The sequence below is a fragment of the Sapajus apella genome, unplaced genomic scaffold (assembly GCF_009761245.1).
Source record: "Sapajus apella isolate SASKATOON/1434 unplaced genomic scaffold, GSC_monkey_1.0 scaffold6, whole genome shotgun sequence".
NCBI lineage: Eukaryota > Metazoa > Chordata > Mammalia > Primates > Cebidae > Sapajus > Sapajus apella.
Genome location: NW_022436946.1, coordinates 59,875,448 through 59,891,641, shown reverse-complemented (window position 1 = coordinate 59,891,641; position 16,194 = coordinate 59,875,448). Strand labels below are relative to the sequence as shown.

The 16,194-nt window shown below is 39.2% G+C and overlaps 1 protein-coding gene across 2 annotated transcripts in view; it reads right to left on the bottom strand.

Annotated features, from left to right (window-relative positions):
* RNGTT (RNA guanylyltransferase and 5'-phosphatase) overlaps positions 1–16,194 on the bottom strand; it is a 343,044-nt gene that overhangs the window by 273,120 nt on the left and 53,730 nt on the right. For both annotated transcript variants that reach the window (XM_032275278.1, XM_032275279.1), the window contains exons 5-6: positions 10,692–10,767; positions 8,575–8,815 (exon numbers count right to left, since the gene is read on the bottom strand). In XM_032275278.1, the coding sequence (XP_032131169.1) occupies positions 8,575–8,815; positions 10,692–10,767 (317 nt within the window). The remainder of the gene's footprint in view (positions 1–8,574; positions 8,816–10,691; positions 10,768–16,194) is intronic.

The following is a 16,194-nucleotide window of genomic DNA, read 5'->3' as shown; positions in this document are numbered from 1 at the left end:
CTAATAGCCATATTATGTGGCATTACAAGGGAACATCCTACTCCAGCCAAGGTTAATGGGCGCATGAATAACCCCTAATTCAATCTGAAGCCATCAGATTCTCTCTCCTGGTAATTTGGAATTGGGATTCAGAGACAGGCAGTTAGTCTCTGAATATGGCTAAGATTGTAACAGATTACCTTAGAAGCTTTGAGACAGTTAATAATCTCCCAGGAAAATGAAGAATCAAAAAGAGCCAGTCTTAGACAGAGACAATGAGAAGACTGATACAAATAAAGGGACAAAAGCAGAGATATTAAGAAGAAATAGCAGAAACTAGGTTCTAGGTTAACTTTCCAGGTCCGGGTTCCAATACCATCCTAAAATCTGGCTATATTCCAGTGCCTGAATTCCACCAATTTACTCATGAATAAGTACTCTTACTATTTAAGCTAACTGAAGTTATTTTCTGCTACTTGCAGCCAGAGAGTCTAAACAAGTGAAACTCTCTATCCTTGGTGTATTGAAAGATAATGCCCTACTTTGATCAAAAAAAAAGTTGGTCTTTCTCACTACTGTAACTTATATCATTCTATTGGTAACATCAACATCCACTGAAATAACTCAACCTATCATACAACCTTTACAGTTCACTCATTTCATTTTCAGTGACCCTCATCTTTGTCCAACTGAAACATCCTGCTCCATGGCCATACCATAATCATTTCAAAGCATTCTACCTTTTGAATCAATTCAACTCACATTGATTGAAAATATGACCAACATTCAACCAAGCACTTTGAGTGCTGACAGCATTTTAAAACCAGCATGTCGCTCTAACTTTTATAAACTCTTTCACTCTCACTATGCCCACTTTTCAATTTCACCAAGACTAAAAGTCCCTTCATTTCTCCCTTTACACATTCTAATGGCACCCTCATCCTGACCTTACTTCCTATTCAGCCTACAACCCATGGCTGATGACTTCAATTATTTTTCCCCTGATATCCTCAGAGCCCCTTACCCTCCTGTCCTTCATCACACCCACACTAAATTTCTCCAACCTTGAATCAACCTACTTTTAATCTTCTCCACTCCCACACAGACAGCTAAAACTTACTGAGGAAAAAAATCACATCCCAATCACATCTCCAGTAGTAAGAATGATATTTTCCTCCTATTGCTGAAGACCTATTATCCAACAATTGCCCTTGACCTCCATTCCCTTTCACCATCTCAGAGATTTCTCTATCATTTATTCCCCAAATATTTACTTTCAACTTCATTGACTTCACTAGCTCCTTATCCACACTAATAAATATGCTTGAATTTATCCCACACTAAAAAGCCTTTTCTGACTATGCCTGTATCAATTACCCTTCTTCTCCCTTTTCTATCATAATCAAGCCACTTGAATGAATAGTTTATAGTAGTGTGCAGAAAAGGGTTAACATAACACTAGTGCTTGCTAAGTTGGCCCCTGAATGGCACCTGAGAACTTGACTTTTGGAGTGTTCTCAGTCAACTGATTAGGATGGTTCACCAAACCTAGATTACTTGTGACAACAATACAGTTTATGGTGAATAAATTTTTTTCCTCCTGGGATCCTGGAATTTTGGTACATGCTAGGCAGAGAGTGTCTACATGACTAGCCATCAATAAAACTCTTGAGCAGTGAGAGTTTAATGAGTTTCTGTGGACAGAAACATCGCAAATACATTGTTGCAGGAAGAGTGAGCTCAAGATGACCCCTCACCAGCAAGAGAGAGTATAAGAAAGCCTGCCCATGAACTCCCCCAGACTCTACTTGTCTTTGTCTCTTATGATCCAGCTGTATATCCTTAGCACATTGCTGTACAAATCTGAGTTATGAGTATAACCATATGCTAAGTCCTAAGTTCTTCTAGGAAATCTCCAAAAGTGAAGGTGGTACAGGGAACCACTAACATAACTCTATCTCCACCTTCTTACCTTCCATTAGCTTCTTAAAATTGCCAGTCTGACCCAGCCCTACCGCACCAAAGAAAATAATCCTCAGATAAATACTTTCTGTCCTTACTGAATTTTGTCCTCTCTGTGACATCATACTGTTAAGTCGCTCCGTTTATGTTACTTCTAAACTATTTCTCATATTTTACCTTTCTTTTGTCTTTTCATGCTGCATGCTGGAAGGATTTCTTAGCTAGATCCTCCAGCTTGATTATTTCATTCTACTACTCACCCCACATATGCACAGAAAGCATAACCAAAGAGTAGAGAGCAACTGGCTTGAGAATGACGATATTTTGCCTTTTAACCCTATATACTCCTAGACGTTTGCATTTATATTCAACAACAACAAAAAAAAAAAACCTCTAATCTTTAAGTCATCTGTGTATGTTTTAAAGTTAAATAAATAAGTAAATAGGGAAAAATTCTTCTAAGACAAAAATGCCAGTGGTAATATAAAAGTTGAAGGATTATAAGTTGTTTCTTTCATTTTCTAACTTTCTTTAATAAAGATTAATATTCTTTAATCTTTAATATATTACTTATATGAGTAAAATATTTAATAATTTTAGGATTTACTAATTATGGTTTGAAAAAACAAAAAACTACCAAAATGCTACATAAGGTTTTAGAATTTTTTTTTCCTAATTCGGCCTTTGGAGATATAAGCACAAACATTCACAAAAATCACCATCTCATAACAGTTAGAAATCAAGCCTAATTGCTTTCTCCAAAAAGAGAGAAGAAGGTTTCTGCTTTTGTCAATGGCAAGTTAGTTTATTTAGACTTTTTTTTTTTTGAGACAGCCTATCACTCTATCACTCTGTCACCTAAGCTGAAGTACAGTGACATGATCACAGTTCACTGCAGCCTCAACCTCCCAAGCTCAAGCAATCCTCCCACCTCAGCCTCATAAGTAACTGAGACTACAGGCACACACCACCACACCTGGCTAATTTTTTAATTTTTTGTAAATACGAGGTCTCACTATGTTGCCCAGGCTAGTCTCAAACTCCTGAACTCAAGCCATCCTTCTACCTCAGCATCCCAAAGTGCTCAGATTACAAGTGTGAGCAAATGCACCCAGCCTAATTAGACTAATTTTATAGCCACAAGAAAAAGCTGAACAAAATGTTTAAGAATTCATTTGAAGACCTCAGAGAATTAGAAGGCAATAAGGCAGGCCGGATGTGGTGGCTCATACCTGTAATACCAGCACTTTGGGAGACTGAGGGTGTGGGGGGGGTGCGATCATTTGATGTCAGGAGTTCGAGACCAGCCTAACCAACATGGTGAAACCCTGTCTCTACTAAAATGCAAAAATTAGCTGGGCACTGATGTCAGGTGCCTGTAATCTCAGCTACTTGGGAGGATGAGGCAGAATTACTTGAACCTGAGCTGAGATCATGTCACTGCACTCCAGCCTGGGCAACAGAGTAAGATTCTCTCAAAAAAAAAAAGGAAGGAAGGAAGGAGGGAAAAAGGGAGGGAGGGAAGGAGGGAAGGAGAGAGGGAAGGAGGGAGGGAAGGAGGGAGGGAAGGAGAGAGGGAAGGAGGGAGGGAAGAAAGGAGGGAAGAAGGGAGGGAAGGCAGGCAGGCAATAAGGACTTGAAGAGCCAAAATCTCAAGAGGGAAGGGAAGCCCAGAAAGGTAAGCTAGACATCTCCTACAGCTTTTCTCTTCTGGGACTCTCCTCTACAGGCACTGCTTCAAAAATAGTAGCTAAGACAACTAAGAAACCGAACAGAAATTTCAGCAATATCGCAAGAATGGGAAATAAAAACTGGAGTTACAGGTCATCAAGTAAGAGGAGTCCAGTTTAATTCCCCACACTTTCAGTTAAGATCCTCAAAGGCTGTACTCTAGGAATAAGAGTGAAGCAAAAATAGACCAGTCACCCAAACCTAAATTCTAGTTTCTAACAGCTCAATCCTTAATTAAGACATTATTCTGCTCCTAACTCTCTACAGGAGCAAAAGTAAATCCCCTCTAAGGAAAAATAACATGATCAGAGCCTCAAATTATTTCCACAATTTTTCATCAACTACATCTAGTATTTAATCAAAAATACTCAAGTATGGAAAAAAAAAACCCTATAATTGACTAGATATCAAAAGGACATGAGAAGAAAAATTTAAAAAGTTCCACAGGAGACCTACATATAAGTTTTATTTTTTATTTGACACAGGCTTTTAAAAAAACTGGGATTAATATTTTCAAAATCTGAAATGACAAGATGAAGAATTCCAGTAAAGAACTGAAGATCATTTTTTTAAAAATCAAATGGAAATTCCAGGAGTGAAAGTAAAATAACTAACATTAAGTAGTCAATGGATGAGTTTAACAGCAGCTTAGACAAAGCTTAATGGGGACATTAGTAAAGTCCAAGATAGGTCAGAAGAAAATCTCCTCCAAACTAGGCAAGGCACAGTGGCTCAGGCCTATAATCCCAGCACTTTGGGAAGCCATGGCAGGTGGATCTCCTGAGGTCAGGAGACCCCACACAAGCCTGGCTAACATGGTAAAACCCTTTATCTACTAAAAATACAAAAACTGACCAGGTGTGGTGGCATGGGCCTGCAGTCCCAGCTGCTCATGAGGCAGAGGCAGGAGAATCGCTTGAACCCAGGAGGCGGAGGTTGCAACGAGCCAAGATTGCACCACTGCACTCCAGCCTGAGCCACAGAGGGGAGACTCTGTCTCAAAAAAATATATAAAGAAAAAAAAGAAAATGTACAAACTAAAAAACAAAAAAAAGGATAAACATATGGAAAAGAACACAGGAGATCATTTTTAAAATGTTTTTTTTTTTAGACCAGGCATGGCGGCTCACACCTGTAATCCGAGCACGCTGGGAGGCAAAGGCAGGTGGATGATCTCAGGTCAGGAGTTTGAGACCAGCTTGGCCAACATGGTGAAACTCAGTCTCTACAAAAAATGCAAAAATTAGCTGGGTGTGGTGGTGCATGCCTGTAATCCTAGCTGCGTGGGAGGCTGAGGCAGGAGAATCACTTCAACCCAGGAGGGCAGAGGTTTCAGTGAGCCAAGATCACAACACTGCACTCCAGCCTGGGTGACAGGGCAAGAGTGTCTCCAAAAAAAAAAATTTGTTTTAAAGGCTTACTGGTATTAGGTTGAGCTCTAGAAGAAACAATGGATCTGAAACAATACTTGAAAAGATAACAGTCAAAAATTGTCTAAAATGAACTGGGAAAACAAATCCAACCACATATTTAAGAATCTCTACAAACACCACGCAGAGTAAATACAAAGAAAACCACAAGTAGAAATATCATGGTAAAACTGCTGAAAATCAAAAACAATAAGAAAGTACCTTCAAAGAAGCAACTTCTAAACAGAAAGAAATTCTGGCATGAAATATTCAAAGTGCTGGAAAAAAAATAACTGTCAAGCACCCCAATTTTTTTTTTTTGAGTCTCACTCTATTGCCCAGGTTGGAGTGCAGTAGCACAATCTTAGCTCACTGCAACCTCAGCCTCCTAGGTTCAAGCAATTCTACTGCCTTAACCTCCCAAGTAGCTGGAATTACAGGCACCCACCAATATACCCAGTTAATTTTTTGTATTTTTAGTAGAGACAGGGTTTCACCATGTTGGCCAGGATGGTCTCAAACTCCTGGCCATGTGATTCACCCACTTTGGCTCCCCAAAGTGCTGGGATTATAGGCATGAGCCACCACACCCAGCCAAGTACCCTGATTTTTATACTCAGAAGAAACATTCCTCAAAATGATGTCAAAAAAGACAATTTCACACAAATACTAAAAGAATGCACCACAACACATCCACATGGAAGGAAATACTACATGAAGCTCTTCAGTTAGAAGGAAAACTATCCAAAATGGAACCACAAAAATACATGAAAGAATGAAGAGCAGTAGAAAGGGGAAATATGTGGGTATATCTAACCAATATTAACTGTATAAAAATGTCATGGCCAGGCATGGTGGCACACACCTGTAGTCACAGCTACTCAGGAGGCTGAGATGAGAGGATAGCTTAAGCCCAGAAGTTCAAAGTACAGTGAGCTAAAATCACACCACTGCACTCCAGCATGAATGACAGAGTGAAATAACTGTCTCTTTAAAAAAAAAACAAAAAAGTCTAGGCCGGGCACGGTGGCTCAAGCCTGTAATCCCAGCAGTTTGGGAGGCCGAGGCGGGTGGATCACGAGGTCAAGAGATCGAGACCATCCTGGTCAACATGGTGAAACCCCGTCTCTACTAAAAATACAAAAAATTAGCTGGGCATGGTGGCGCATGCCTGTAGTCCCAGCTACTCAGGAGGCTGAGGCAGGAGAATTGCCTGATCCCAGGAGGCAGAGGTTGCGGTGAGCCGAGATCACGCCATTGCACTCCAGCCTGGGTAACAAGAGCGAAACTCCGTCTCAAAAAAAAAAAAAACAAAAAAAAAAAAAAAAAAAAAAAAAAAAAAAAAAAAAAACTCTCATGGGGTTTAAAATATACACAGAATTTAATACACAATACCAAAAAAGACAGGCAGAAGTAAATGGAATAAAAGGTTGTAAAATTCTTGGCCAAGTGCAGTGACTCAGCTCACACCTATGATCTTACTACTTTGGGAAGCTAAAACAGCAAGATTACTTGAGGCCAGGAGCTGAAGACCATCCCTGCCAACATAGCAAGACATTGTCTCTACAAAAAAATAATAAAATTATCAGGGTATAATACAGATGGCACAGATATGTAATCCTAGATACTTGGGAGGCTGAGGCGAGAGGATCCCTTGAGCCCAGGGGTCTAAAGCTGCAATGAGCTATGAACAAGCCACCGTACTCCAGTCTGGGTGACAGAGTGAGACTCTGTCTCAAAAAATAAACATGTAAGATTTTCGCATTGTCTAAAAAGTGACAAAAGTACTAACATATACCAGCCTTTAAAAAGTCAAAGATGTATAATAAAATCTTGAGTAACTAATAAAAAAATAGTAAAAAAATGTATAGTCAACAAGCAATGGGTTGCGGTGATAGAAGAATAAAAGCAACCACAAAGAAGGCAAGAAAGAAACATACCACCAGTGGTACAAAAAAATAGCAAGACAATTTGAATCTCATCTTTACATGAAATGTACATGGACTAAATCAGAAGACAAAAACTGTTGTCTGAATAAATGAAACCCAGCAAGATGTTTGTAAGAGATACACTGTAGTAGTCCCAGTAACTTGGTAGGTTGAGGTAGAAGGATCACTGAATCCAGGAAGGTTAAGGCTGGGCTGCCACTAGTGAGCCATAATCATGCCACCACATTCCAGCCTGGGCAACAGAGTTGAGACCCTGTCTCCAAAAACAGACAAATAAACAAAACTTATATTTTATGCTATGCTGCTAACTGAAGATTCCTTAGAATATGATTGTTATTTTTCCAGGTATGTGACTCCATAATTTCAGGTATCTAAATCCAGGAAACAAAAATTTGACTAAAATGATACATTATTTTTGAAATTATTTCTATGTTTCAAAGCAATTTACACTTTTCAGTGTCCTTATACTCTTGAAATTTAAAAGGTGTAAATGCAATTAAACAATGTTTTTCACTTTAAGCAAAAAATAACTTACACGGTTTATATAAACAAGTAATAATTTCCTTGCCTGTGAACTACTGTCTACTAATAAATGAGTTGCAGTTCATACCACTCAACCATAATATACCATGAACCTTAATAATTTCCTTAATACAATTACCTCCATACTTTCCCTAACTTTTCCCTTTGTCCCATACTATATACTTGCATGTGTACAAGTACAATCAGTACTTTTCATCTTGGCAGTTCCCCTATCCCCCAGGAAAAGAAGATAACTCCTCATATTTATGGTTAGCCCTTTTATTTGTATAAGATTATTAAAGGTTGTCTAGAGAAGAACTGAGTCTTCTTGGTTTAATTTTATGGAAAGCATGAAAACATCGCCCATGAAGGGGGATACAGAATTCACATGTAAAGTTATTTTAACTATATGACAATTTTGTAAAGCATTAGTAAAAATATTCACTACGTATTTAGTTGAAATCTCACAATACTTTGTAAAGAAATAGTAAGTTCTCAATCTAATATCCAAAAGTTCTTTGGTTTCCCTAAAAAAACAAAAACAGGAGAAATTCACATAATTTTTCTCTTTGAAAAGACAGACTCGTGACTATTAAGAATCTTTAGAGGCCAGGCACAGTGGCTCATGCCAGTAATCTCATCACTTTGGGAGGCCAAGGTAGGAGGATCACTTGAGCTCATGAGTTCAAATTCAAACTGGGCAACAAAGTGAGACCCTTTTCTACAGAAAATGTAAAAGTTAAAAATTAGCCAGGCATGGTGCAGGTGCCTGCAGTCCCAGCTACTCAGGAGGCTGGGGTGGGAGGATCGCTTGAGCCCAGGAGATCAAGGCTGCCACTGCACTCCAGCCTGGGCAAGAGCGCAAAATCTTGTCTCAAAAAAAAAAAATCTTTTTAGAAAGAGCTAGGATGAATCAACTGACAAGCCTAGCTAAAGAAACACGGCCAATATTCCATTTTCATAAATCTCAATAAGCTTGCAGAAGAAGAAATAAAACCTACTATAATATTTTTAAACATTACCAGTTTTAACCGTTCTTTTCTCCTTTTGCCAAAAGAAGCACTTGACCCAGGTTCTGATTCCTTCTTCCCATCCTCATCCTCATCTTCATCTTCATCATCCTCAAAACACCAATCTGGCAACAGAGGTGGGGGTGGTGCTTCCTCTATGTCACCATATCGACGAAAAAGTTCCTTCAAATAATCACCCTTATAGATTCCTGGTGGTCTGGCTTGGGCAAAAGTAGCAACTGCTGCTTCGATACTATGGGAAACAAACACCGTGCAATTTCCTCACTATCCTCCATTTACGCAGGCTTATCAAAAACTCATTTACTATATTCAAGGCTCCCTATACAGTAAAATAGAAGTTTATAAAATGGACAAATCACAATCCTCAACCTCAAGTCATTCAATCTATTAAAGGATAAATTCATTCTGGAAAGGTTTTAATATAAGGTATTCTGAAAATTCTGAAATTCTAAAAGTAAATTGCTATCAGTGTACAGTAGAAGCCTGGATAGGGTCTGTGAAGAATTTAAATAAACTATTGAAGGTTGAGGTCTGACTCTGCAGGAAAAAAATCAGTTAAAAAAATTATGTGAGCAAAAGTAAAAGCATATTGATTTTACAGGAACTTTCAACAGATCCAGGCACTAAGAATCTAGATCACCAAAAAGAGTGTAAGCATAGGCTGCATCTGACATAGGAACCTGGGGTCATTGTGGAGAGCATCTGAATGATCAGAGCTGGAAAATACATGCAGTATAGAACCACCAACAATGCGTACCGCAAAATGCAAAATCACATGTGTACTTCACCTGATTATATTCAAAAAAGGACCAGCTCTGTGAAAGCCTTTGTATACATAAATAATGACGTTCCATCAGTCAACAAGAAAATTCAGTAATATATTCTCTTAAGAATATCAGGTAACTAAAGTCGTAATCTCTCAGGATCTAAAAACACAATTCAAGAATAAAAAATGTTCTTGTTTCCCATGATCTGTGTTAGAGGAAGTTAAAAAAGAAAAAACAACAAAAAAAGAATAACAGATGCTCAATAAAGACATGCTGATTGGCTTAAAGGGAGTAATGCTCTCCCAAAAATACTTCCTTTGTGTATCATTATAAACTTTTCCTAGTACTCAACAGCTATAAAAAAGCTATTGGTTAAGTGTCCGTAGTCCAAAAATCTGAAATCCTAAATGTTCCTAAACCCAAAATTTTTGAGCATTGATGGGAAGCTCAAAGGAGATGCTCACTAGATCATTTCTGATTTTGTATATTCAGATTAGGGATGCTCAACTGGTAAGTAAAATGCAAATATTCCAAAATGCGAAAAAAATCCAAAACACATCTACTCCCAAGCATTTCAGGTAAGGGATGCTTTAACTGTATTTAAAAGGTAAAGAACAATAATAGTAATTTCCAAAGCCAGATACAAATACACAATATTGAAAGAATCTGTCTCAGTTCCATAAGAGGAGGAAAAAAATCTGAAAAAGTAAATACACAGTTTATGAAATTTATAAGCACTCAAAGTGTTTTGCTAGTTAGTACAAAACACCTGGCTGGGTATGGTGGGCTGGGCATGATTACATGCCTGTAATCCCAACATTTTGGGAGGCCAAAGGCAGAGGATCACTTGAGCCCAGGAATTCAAGACCAGCTTAGGTAACACAGGGAGACCTTATCACTAGACAAAAAGAAAAAAGAAAAAATTAGCCAGGCGTGGATGGCACACACTTGTGGTCCCAGCTACTTGCGAGGCTAAGGTAGGAGGACTGCTTGACCCCCAAGAGGTGAAGGCTGCAATAAGCCACAATCACACCGCTACACTCCAGCCTGGATGACAGAGGAAACTTTGTCTCAGAAAAAAAAAAAAAACAGAGACAGACAGACAGACAGACAGACACAGACACACACACACACACAGACACACACAGACACACACACACACACACACACACACACACACCAGGTAATAGTAATATAAAGATTAACCATATGTAAAATGAAAAGCAGTTCAAATTACATTAATCATGAGTTCACCAAAAACTTGAGAATACAAAATTCTGCAACTAACAATAAATTTTTTTATTACAAAATACATCTTCCATTATAACAAAATACAAATACCTCCAATCCATTTTCTCCACCAAAAAGGCACATATGAGGAAGCCAGTGCGATTGAAGCCATGAGTACAATGAACACCTAGAAAATAAAGCAGCTTTGGTTTAAAATTGATAAAACACTTCAGAGGCCACATTTACTTTAAAATTCCAACCTGCAATCAAAACATTTCAGCTAGTTTACAAAATAACACTTTTTTGAAAAACTTAAAACACCTCTTATAACTTGATAACTTGTCAGTTTAAATTGCTTAGAACCTAATTTATTGCTAGCTAGAAGTTTAAGTGTAATATATAGGTTTATTGATTTAAAACTGTCTCTGTTTAACAATTTCTCCTAAAACTAGAAGATTCCAAGCATTTTAAATAAGGAGGTATCTTCATCAAACACACAACTCAAAAGGACACATAAAACACATACATACAAGATCCTTCTGATCCTCAAACTTTAAATAAATTTCTCTAGTAGAAAAAAAACCAGCCCTCTTCAGGATCAATGGCATACATTTGCATGACACTCAAATCATATTTTTTAAACTCCAGAAACTAGAACAGAGCAAATAAACTAATAGAAATATAAATTCTCATGGGAGGTGATACTAATTAAATATAATCAACAAAAGGGGCTAAGAAAATAATTAACTGATAGATACACAGTACAATAAAAATAAAGTTACCTTGAAGCGCTCTAGAAACCAAACAGCTATATTTTCAGGTTAGGTTATAATCTTTCAAAATAAACTTTTAGAAGAAAGACACCAGCTGAGAAAAGAAATTAATTTTCTTAAACTCTTTTTCAGAACATATTTAAGATCATTTTAACTACTGTTAAGGTTTTGCTCTGTGTCCCCCACCCATATCTCATCTCAATTTGTAATCCCGACAACGCCCATGAGGGACGGATCTGGTGGGAGGTAACTAAATCATGGAGGTGGTTTCTCCTCTGCTGTTCTTCTGATAGTGAGTTCTCAGGAGAGCTGATGGTTTGTAAGTGTCTGACAGTTCCTCCTTCACAAGCTCTCTCTCTCCTCGCCATGTAAGAAGTGCCTGCTTCACCTTCCACCATGATTATTAGTTTTCTGCAGCCTCTCCAGGCATGCAGAACTGAGTCAATTAAACCTTTTTCCTTTACAAATCACCCAGTCTCAAGTAGTATCTTTACAGCACTGTGAAAACAAACTAGCACGACTACTTTGAAAGTAGTAATTAAAACATGACAATATTGCTGAGTCTTCTACAGTCATCGAAATGAAACTTTTCCTGTTATTTTCATTTAGTTAAAGGACATCCTGATATTTAAGCTGTTTCTTTCTTTTTTTTTTTTTTTTTTTTTTTTTTGAGACAGGATCTCACTCTGTCACCCAAGCTGGAGTGCGGTGACACGATCAGGGTTCACCACAGCCTTGACCTCCTAAGCTCAAGTGATTCTCCCACCTCAGCCTCCAGAGTAGCTGGAACTAGAGGCTCACACCACCATACCCAGCTAAAAAAAAAAAAAAAAAAAAAAAAAAAAATTTGTTTTTTTTTTGGTAGAGTCAGGGTCTCACTATGCTGCCCAGGCTGGTCTCAAACTCATGGGCTCATGCAATCCTCTCACTTCAGCCTCCCAAAGTACTGGGATTACAGGCATGAGCCACAATGCCCAGCCTGTATCTTTCCAACATTACCTTCTACAAATTATTCTTCTCTGTCTATATAGATCATACTGATAGAGTGCAACTAAGATCAAATATAGAAATAAACCAGCTAGATTTATGAAACTTCTAGGAGAAAATACAGGAGTAAATCTTTGCAAACTTAAAGTAGAAGACAGAAAAAGCATGAAATGGAGACAAATATTGATAAATTAGACTACTTCAAAATAGTAAGAGTTTGCTCTTTGAAAGACATCATTAAGAAAATGAAAAGGAGTTCTAGGCAAGATGGTCAACTACCCACAGCTGAAAAACACCTCTTCTATGAAAAGGAACCAAAATATCAAGTAAAACACCATACTCTGAACCACTAAAAACTTGACAATACAAAATTCTGCAACTCTGAACAGATCTTTTGAGAGAAAACACTGAAAGCCAATAGAGAGGCAATGCAGACACAGTGCTGAAGAGGGAGGAAGCGAAGATGAACCGCTTGGAGTAACAAGGCACCAGGACGGCCTCCGGTTCTGGTTTGGACCTAAGGGAGGGGTGAATGAAGGAACCCCGGGCACCACACTCCCACCATGGTCCTCTGTGATCCTAGCTACAAGATCCTACCCATGAGCCCCATAGACCAAGGTGCAGCTGCAGCAAAACAGCACCATAGGGACCATCCCCCAAGGCTCTCCAGCTTGTACTGAGTGGCTGCAGCTCCTGCTCTCTGCTGGGCAAAGAGAGTAAGACTGCCATTGCCATAGGACCACATGCCCCTATGCCTGCCAGCTCTCCCAAGACTACCTACCTGGCTGCTCCTGCAAAGGGTGCCCACACAACAGCCTCTACTTCCCTACCTGAGTGTTCTGCTGACAGCCTGGGAGCAATTCTTCACTCTCAGCACAGACAGTCCCTGACCCCAAGGGGCCAGAGGACAAATGTGCAGGCATGGTCCCAACTCCCCAGGACTCAAGCACATTGCCCAGGAGTATTGAGCTGAGATCTGTAGCCCAAACTTGGGCAGGAAAGGAGCCCTCGCTCTCAGAACACAGAGAAGAGTCAGGAATGGAAACTGGGCATCCCTCTCCTCAGAAGATGAGTGCAGGGTGGGCGTGGCCTGACAGCCAGCCAAAGTTTCTTCCCCAGGATGCCCTGTGGCCTGGAACATCCGAAGCAACTCAATAAACTGGGCATGCAGGGCTTTTGAGACAAGCCTGGCTGATCCGGTTGGGCCTGCTTCTGGAACAGAAATCAGAAAGAGGCCAACGAGGTCAGGGAATGCAAGTTATGAGGGCCACACAGCTATGTGCTGGACTGCAAGCCCCAGGCCATGGTCACTATACCAGCTACACACACACGGTGCCACTTCCTGCCTGAGGATCCACCACCCTTGACCCACTGCATGACCAGACCACCTGCAGATGTACCCCACAACCCACTCTGACTGACAAGCAGTAGGGACTGGTAGGTCCCTAAGGAGTTTCAGGTCTCTTGGTGGCCTAACTGTTGGCTTGAATCACACCTAAGGGAGCGGGAAAAGAAGCCCACCAAAGCCCTGCTTAGAGCAAAAGAAAGTGCCAGTAGTTGAGGGGGATGCCAGCAAGGCTTAAGAACAGACTTGGAGAGAAAGTCATCCCTTACCCCCTGCCTCCTCTCTCCAAGCACTGCTGAGAACACAATGAAATAAGAAGGTGGCATGCGCAGCTGAGTAAGAGCCTATCTGCCCTTACTCAGAACACAGAGCCCTTACATTTAAGCACCAACTGCAGCTTGAATTAAATTACACCGCCAAACAAAAATATACTGCTTCAACATGCAAAGCCTGTGAAACCCTCGCAGAAACCTATCTACAACCCAGGAACCCACACAGAGACTTGGTTCTCTGAAAGCACCCAGAAATGAAGCCAACTGACTGTACACATCATATACCACAGTCAAACCCTCAAGGGAAAATAATACATAAAAACAAAAAGCCCCATTCAATCAACAGCAAATTCAAAAAGAAAAAGAAGCACCAGTTCCCTCAGATGAGAAGTAATCAGTGCAAGAACTCTGGCAATTCAAAAAGTTAGAGCGTTTTCTTATTTCCAAAGGATTGCATATACTCCCTAGCAATGGATCCCAACCAGACTGAAATGTCTAAAATTACAGACGCAGAAAGAATATGGATGGCAAGGAAGCTCAACAAGACCCAAGAGAAGGCTGAAACCCAATCTAAGGAAGCCAGAAAAACAATCCAAGATTTGAAATACAACATAGCAATACTAAGGAAGAACCAATCAAAAATTCTAGAATTGAAAAATTCACCACAGAAATTTCAAAATACAATTAAAAGCCTTAACAACAGACTATATCAAGCAGAGGAAAGAATCTCTGAGCTTGAAGACCAATCCTTTGAAGCAACTGAGTCAGACAAAAATAAAGAAAAAGAATCTTCAACAAATGAACTAAGCCTCTAAAAATATGGGATTATATAAAGTGACAAAACCTACAACCCACTGGTATTCCTGAGAAAAGAGAGTAAGCAACATGAAAAACATATGTAAGGATATAATCCACAAAAATGTCTCCAAAGTTGCTAGAGAGGTCAACATGCTAATATAAGAAATTCAGAAAACCCCTGTGAGGTATGACACGAAACGATCATCACCAAAGCACAGTCATCAGACTTTCCAAGGTCAATGTAAAAGAAAAAATCTTAAAGGCAACTATAAAAAGAGTCATATCACCTATAAAGAGAACCTCATCAGGCTAATAGCAGACTTCTCAGTAAAAACCTTAAAAGCCAGAAGAGACTGGGGGCCTATATTTGGCATCCTAGGAGAAATTCCAGCCAAGATTCCATATTCCACCAAATTAAGCTTCATAAGCAAAAAACAAATAAAATCTTTGCAGGACAAGCAATTGCTAAGGGAATGTGTTACCACTAGGCTGGCCTTACAGGAGATGCTTTTGGGAGTTCTAAACGTGGAAACGAAAGAACAGTATCTGCTACCACAAAAACACATGTAAGTACAGAGCCCACAGACCCTATTAAACAACTACACAATCAAGACTACAAAGCAACCAGCCAACACCACCACCACAGGAAAAAAACCTCACATATCATTAACCTTGAATGTAAACAGTCTAAACACTCCACTTAAAAGACACAGGGTGGCAAACTGAATTTAAAAAATTTAAAAAGACCAACTTTCTGCTGTCTTCAAGAGACCAACTCACACTCCCAGCCTCAATATAAAGGGATGGAGAAAGATCTATCATGCAAATAAAAAACAAAAAAAGAGCAGCGGTTGCTATTCTTGCTTCAAATAAATAAAGTTAAACCAACAACAATAAAAAAGGACAAAGAAGATTATTACATAATGATAAAAAATTCAACAAGAAGACTTAACTATCCTAAATGTTTTTATACACCCAACATTGCAGCATGCATATTCATAAAACAAGAACTTCTATATGGGCAATAAAGCAAGTCTCAATAATTTTTTTTAAATCTAAATCATGCCAAGTATGTGCTTGGACCATATAATAAAAACAGAAATCCATACCAAGAGAAGCTCTCAAAACCACACAACTACATGGAAACTAAACAACTTCCTCCTGAATGACTTTTGGGCAAGCAATGAAATTAAGAAAGAAAACAAAAAATTATTTGAAACAAATGAAAGCAGAGGTAAAACATACCAAAATCTCTGACATGCATCAAAATTAGTGTTAAGAGGAAAATTCATAACACTAAATGCCTACATCAAGAAGATAGAACTGGTAGGGCGCAGTGGCTCATACCTATAATCCTAGCCCTCTGGGAGGCCAAGCAGATCACTTGAGGTCAGGAGTTCAAAACCAGCCTGGGCAACATAGCAAGATCCCATCTCTAC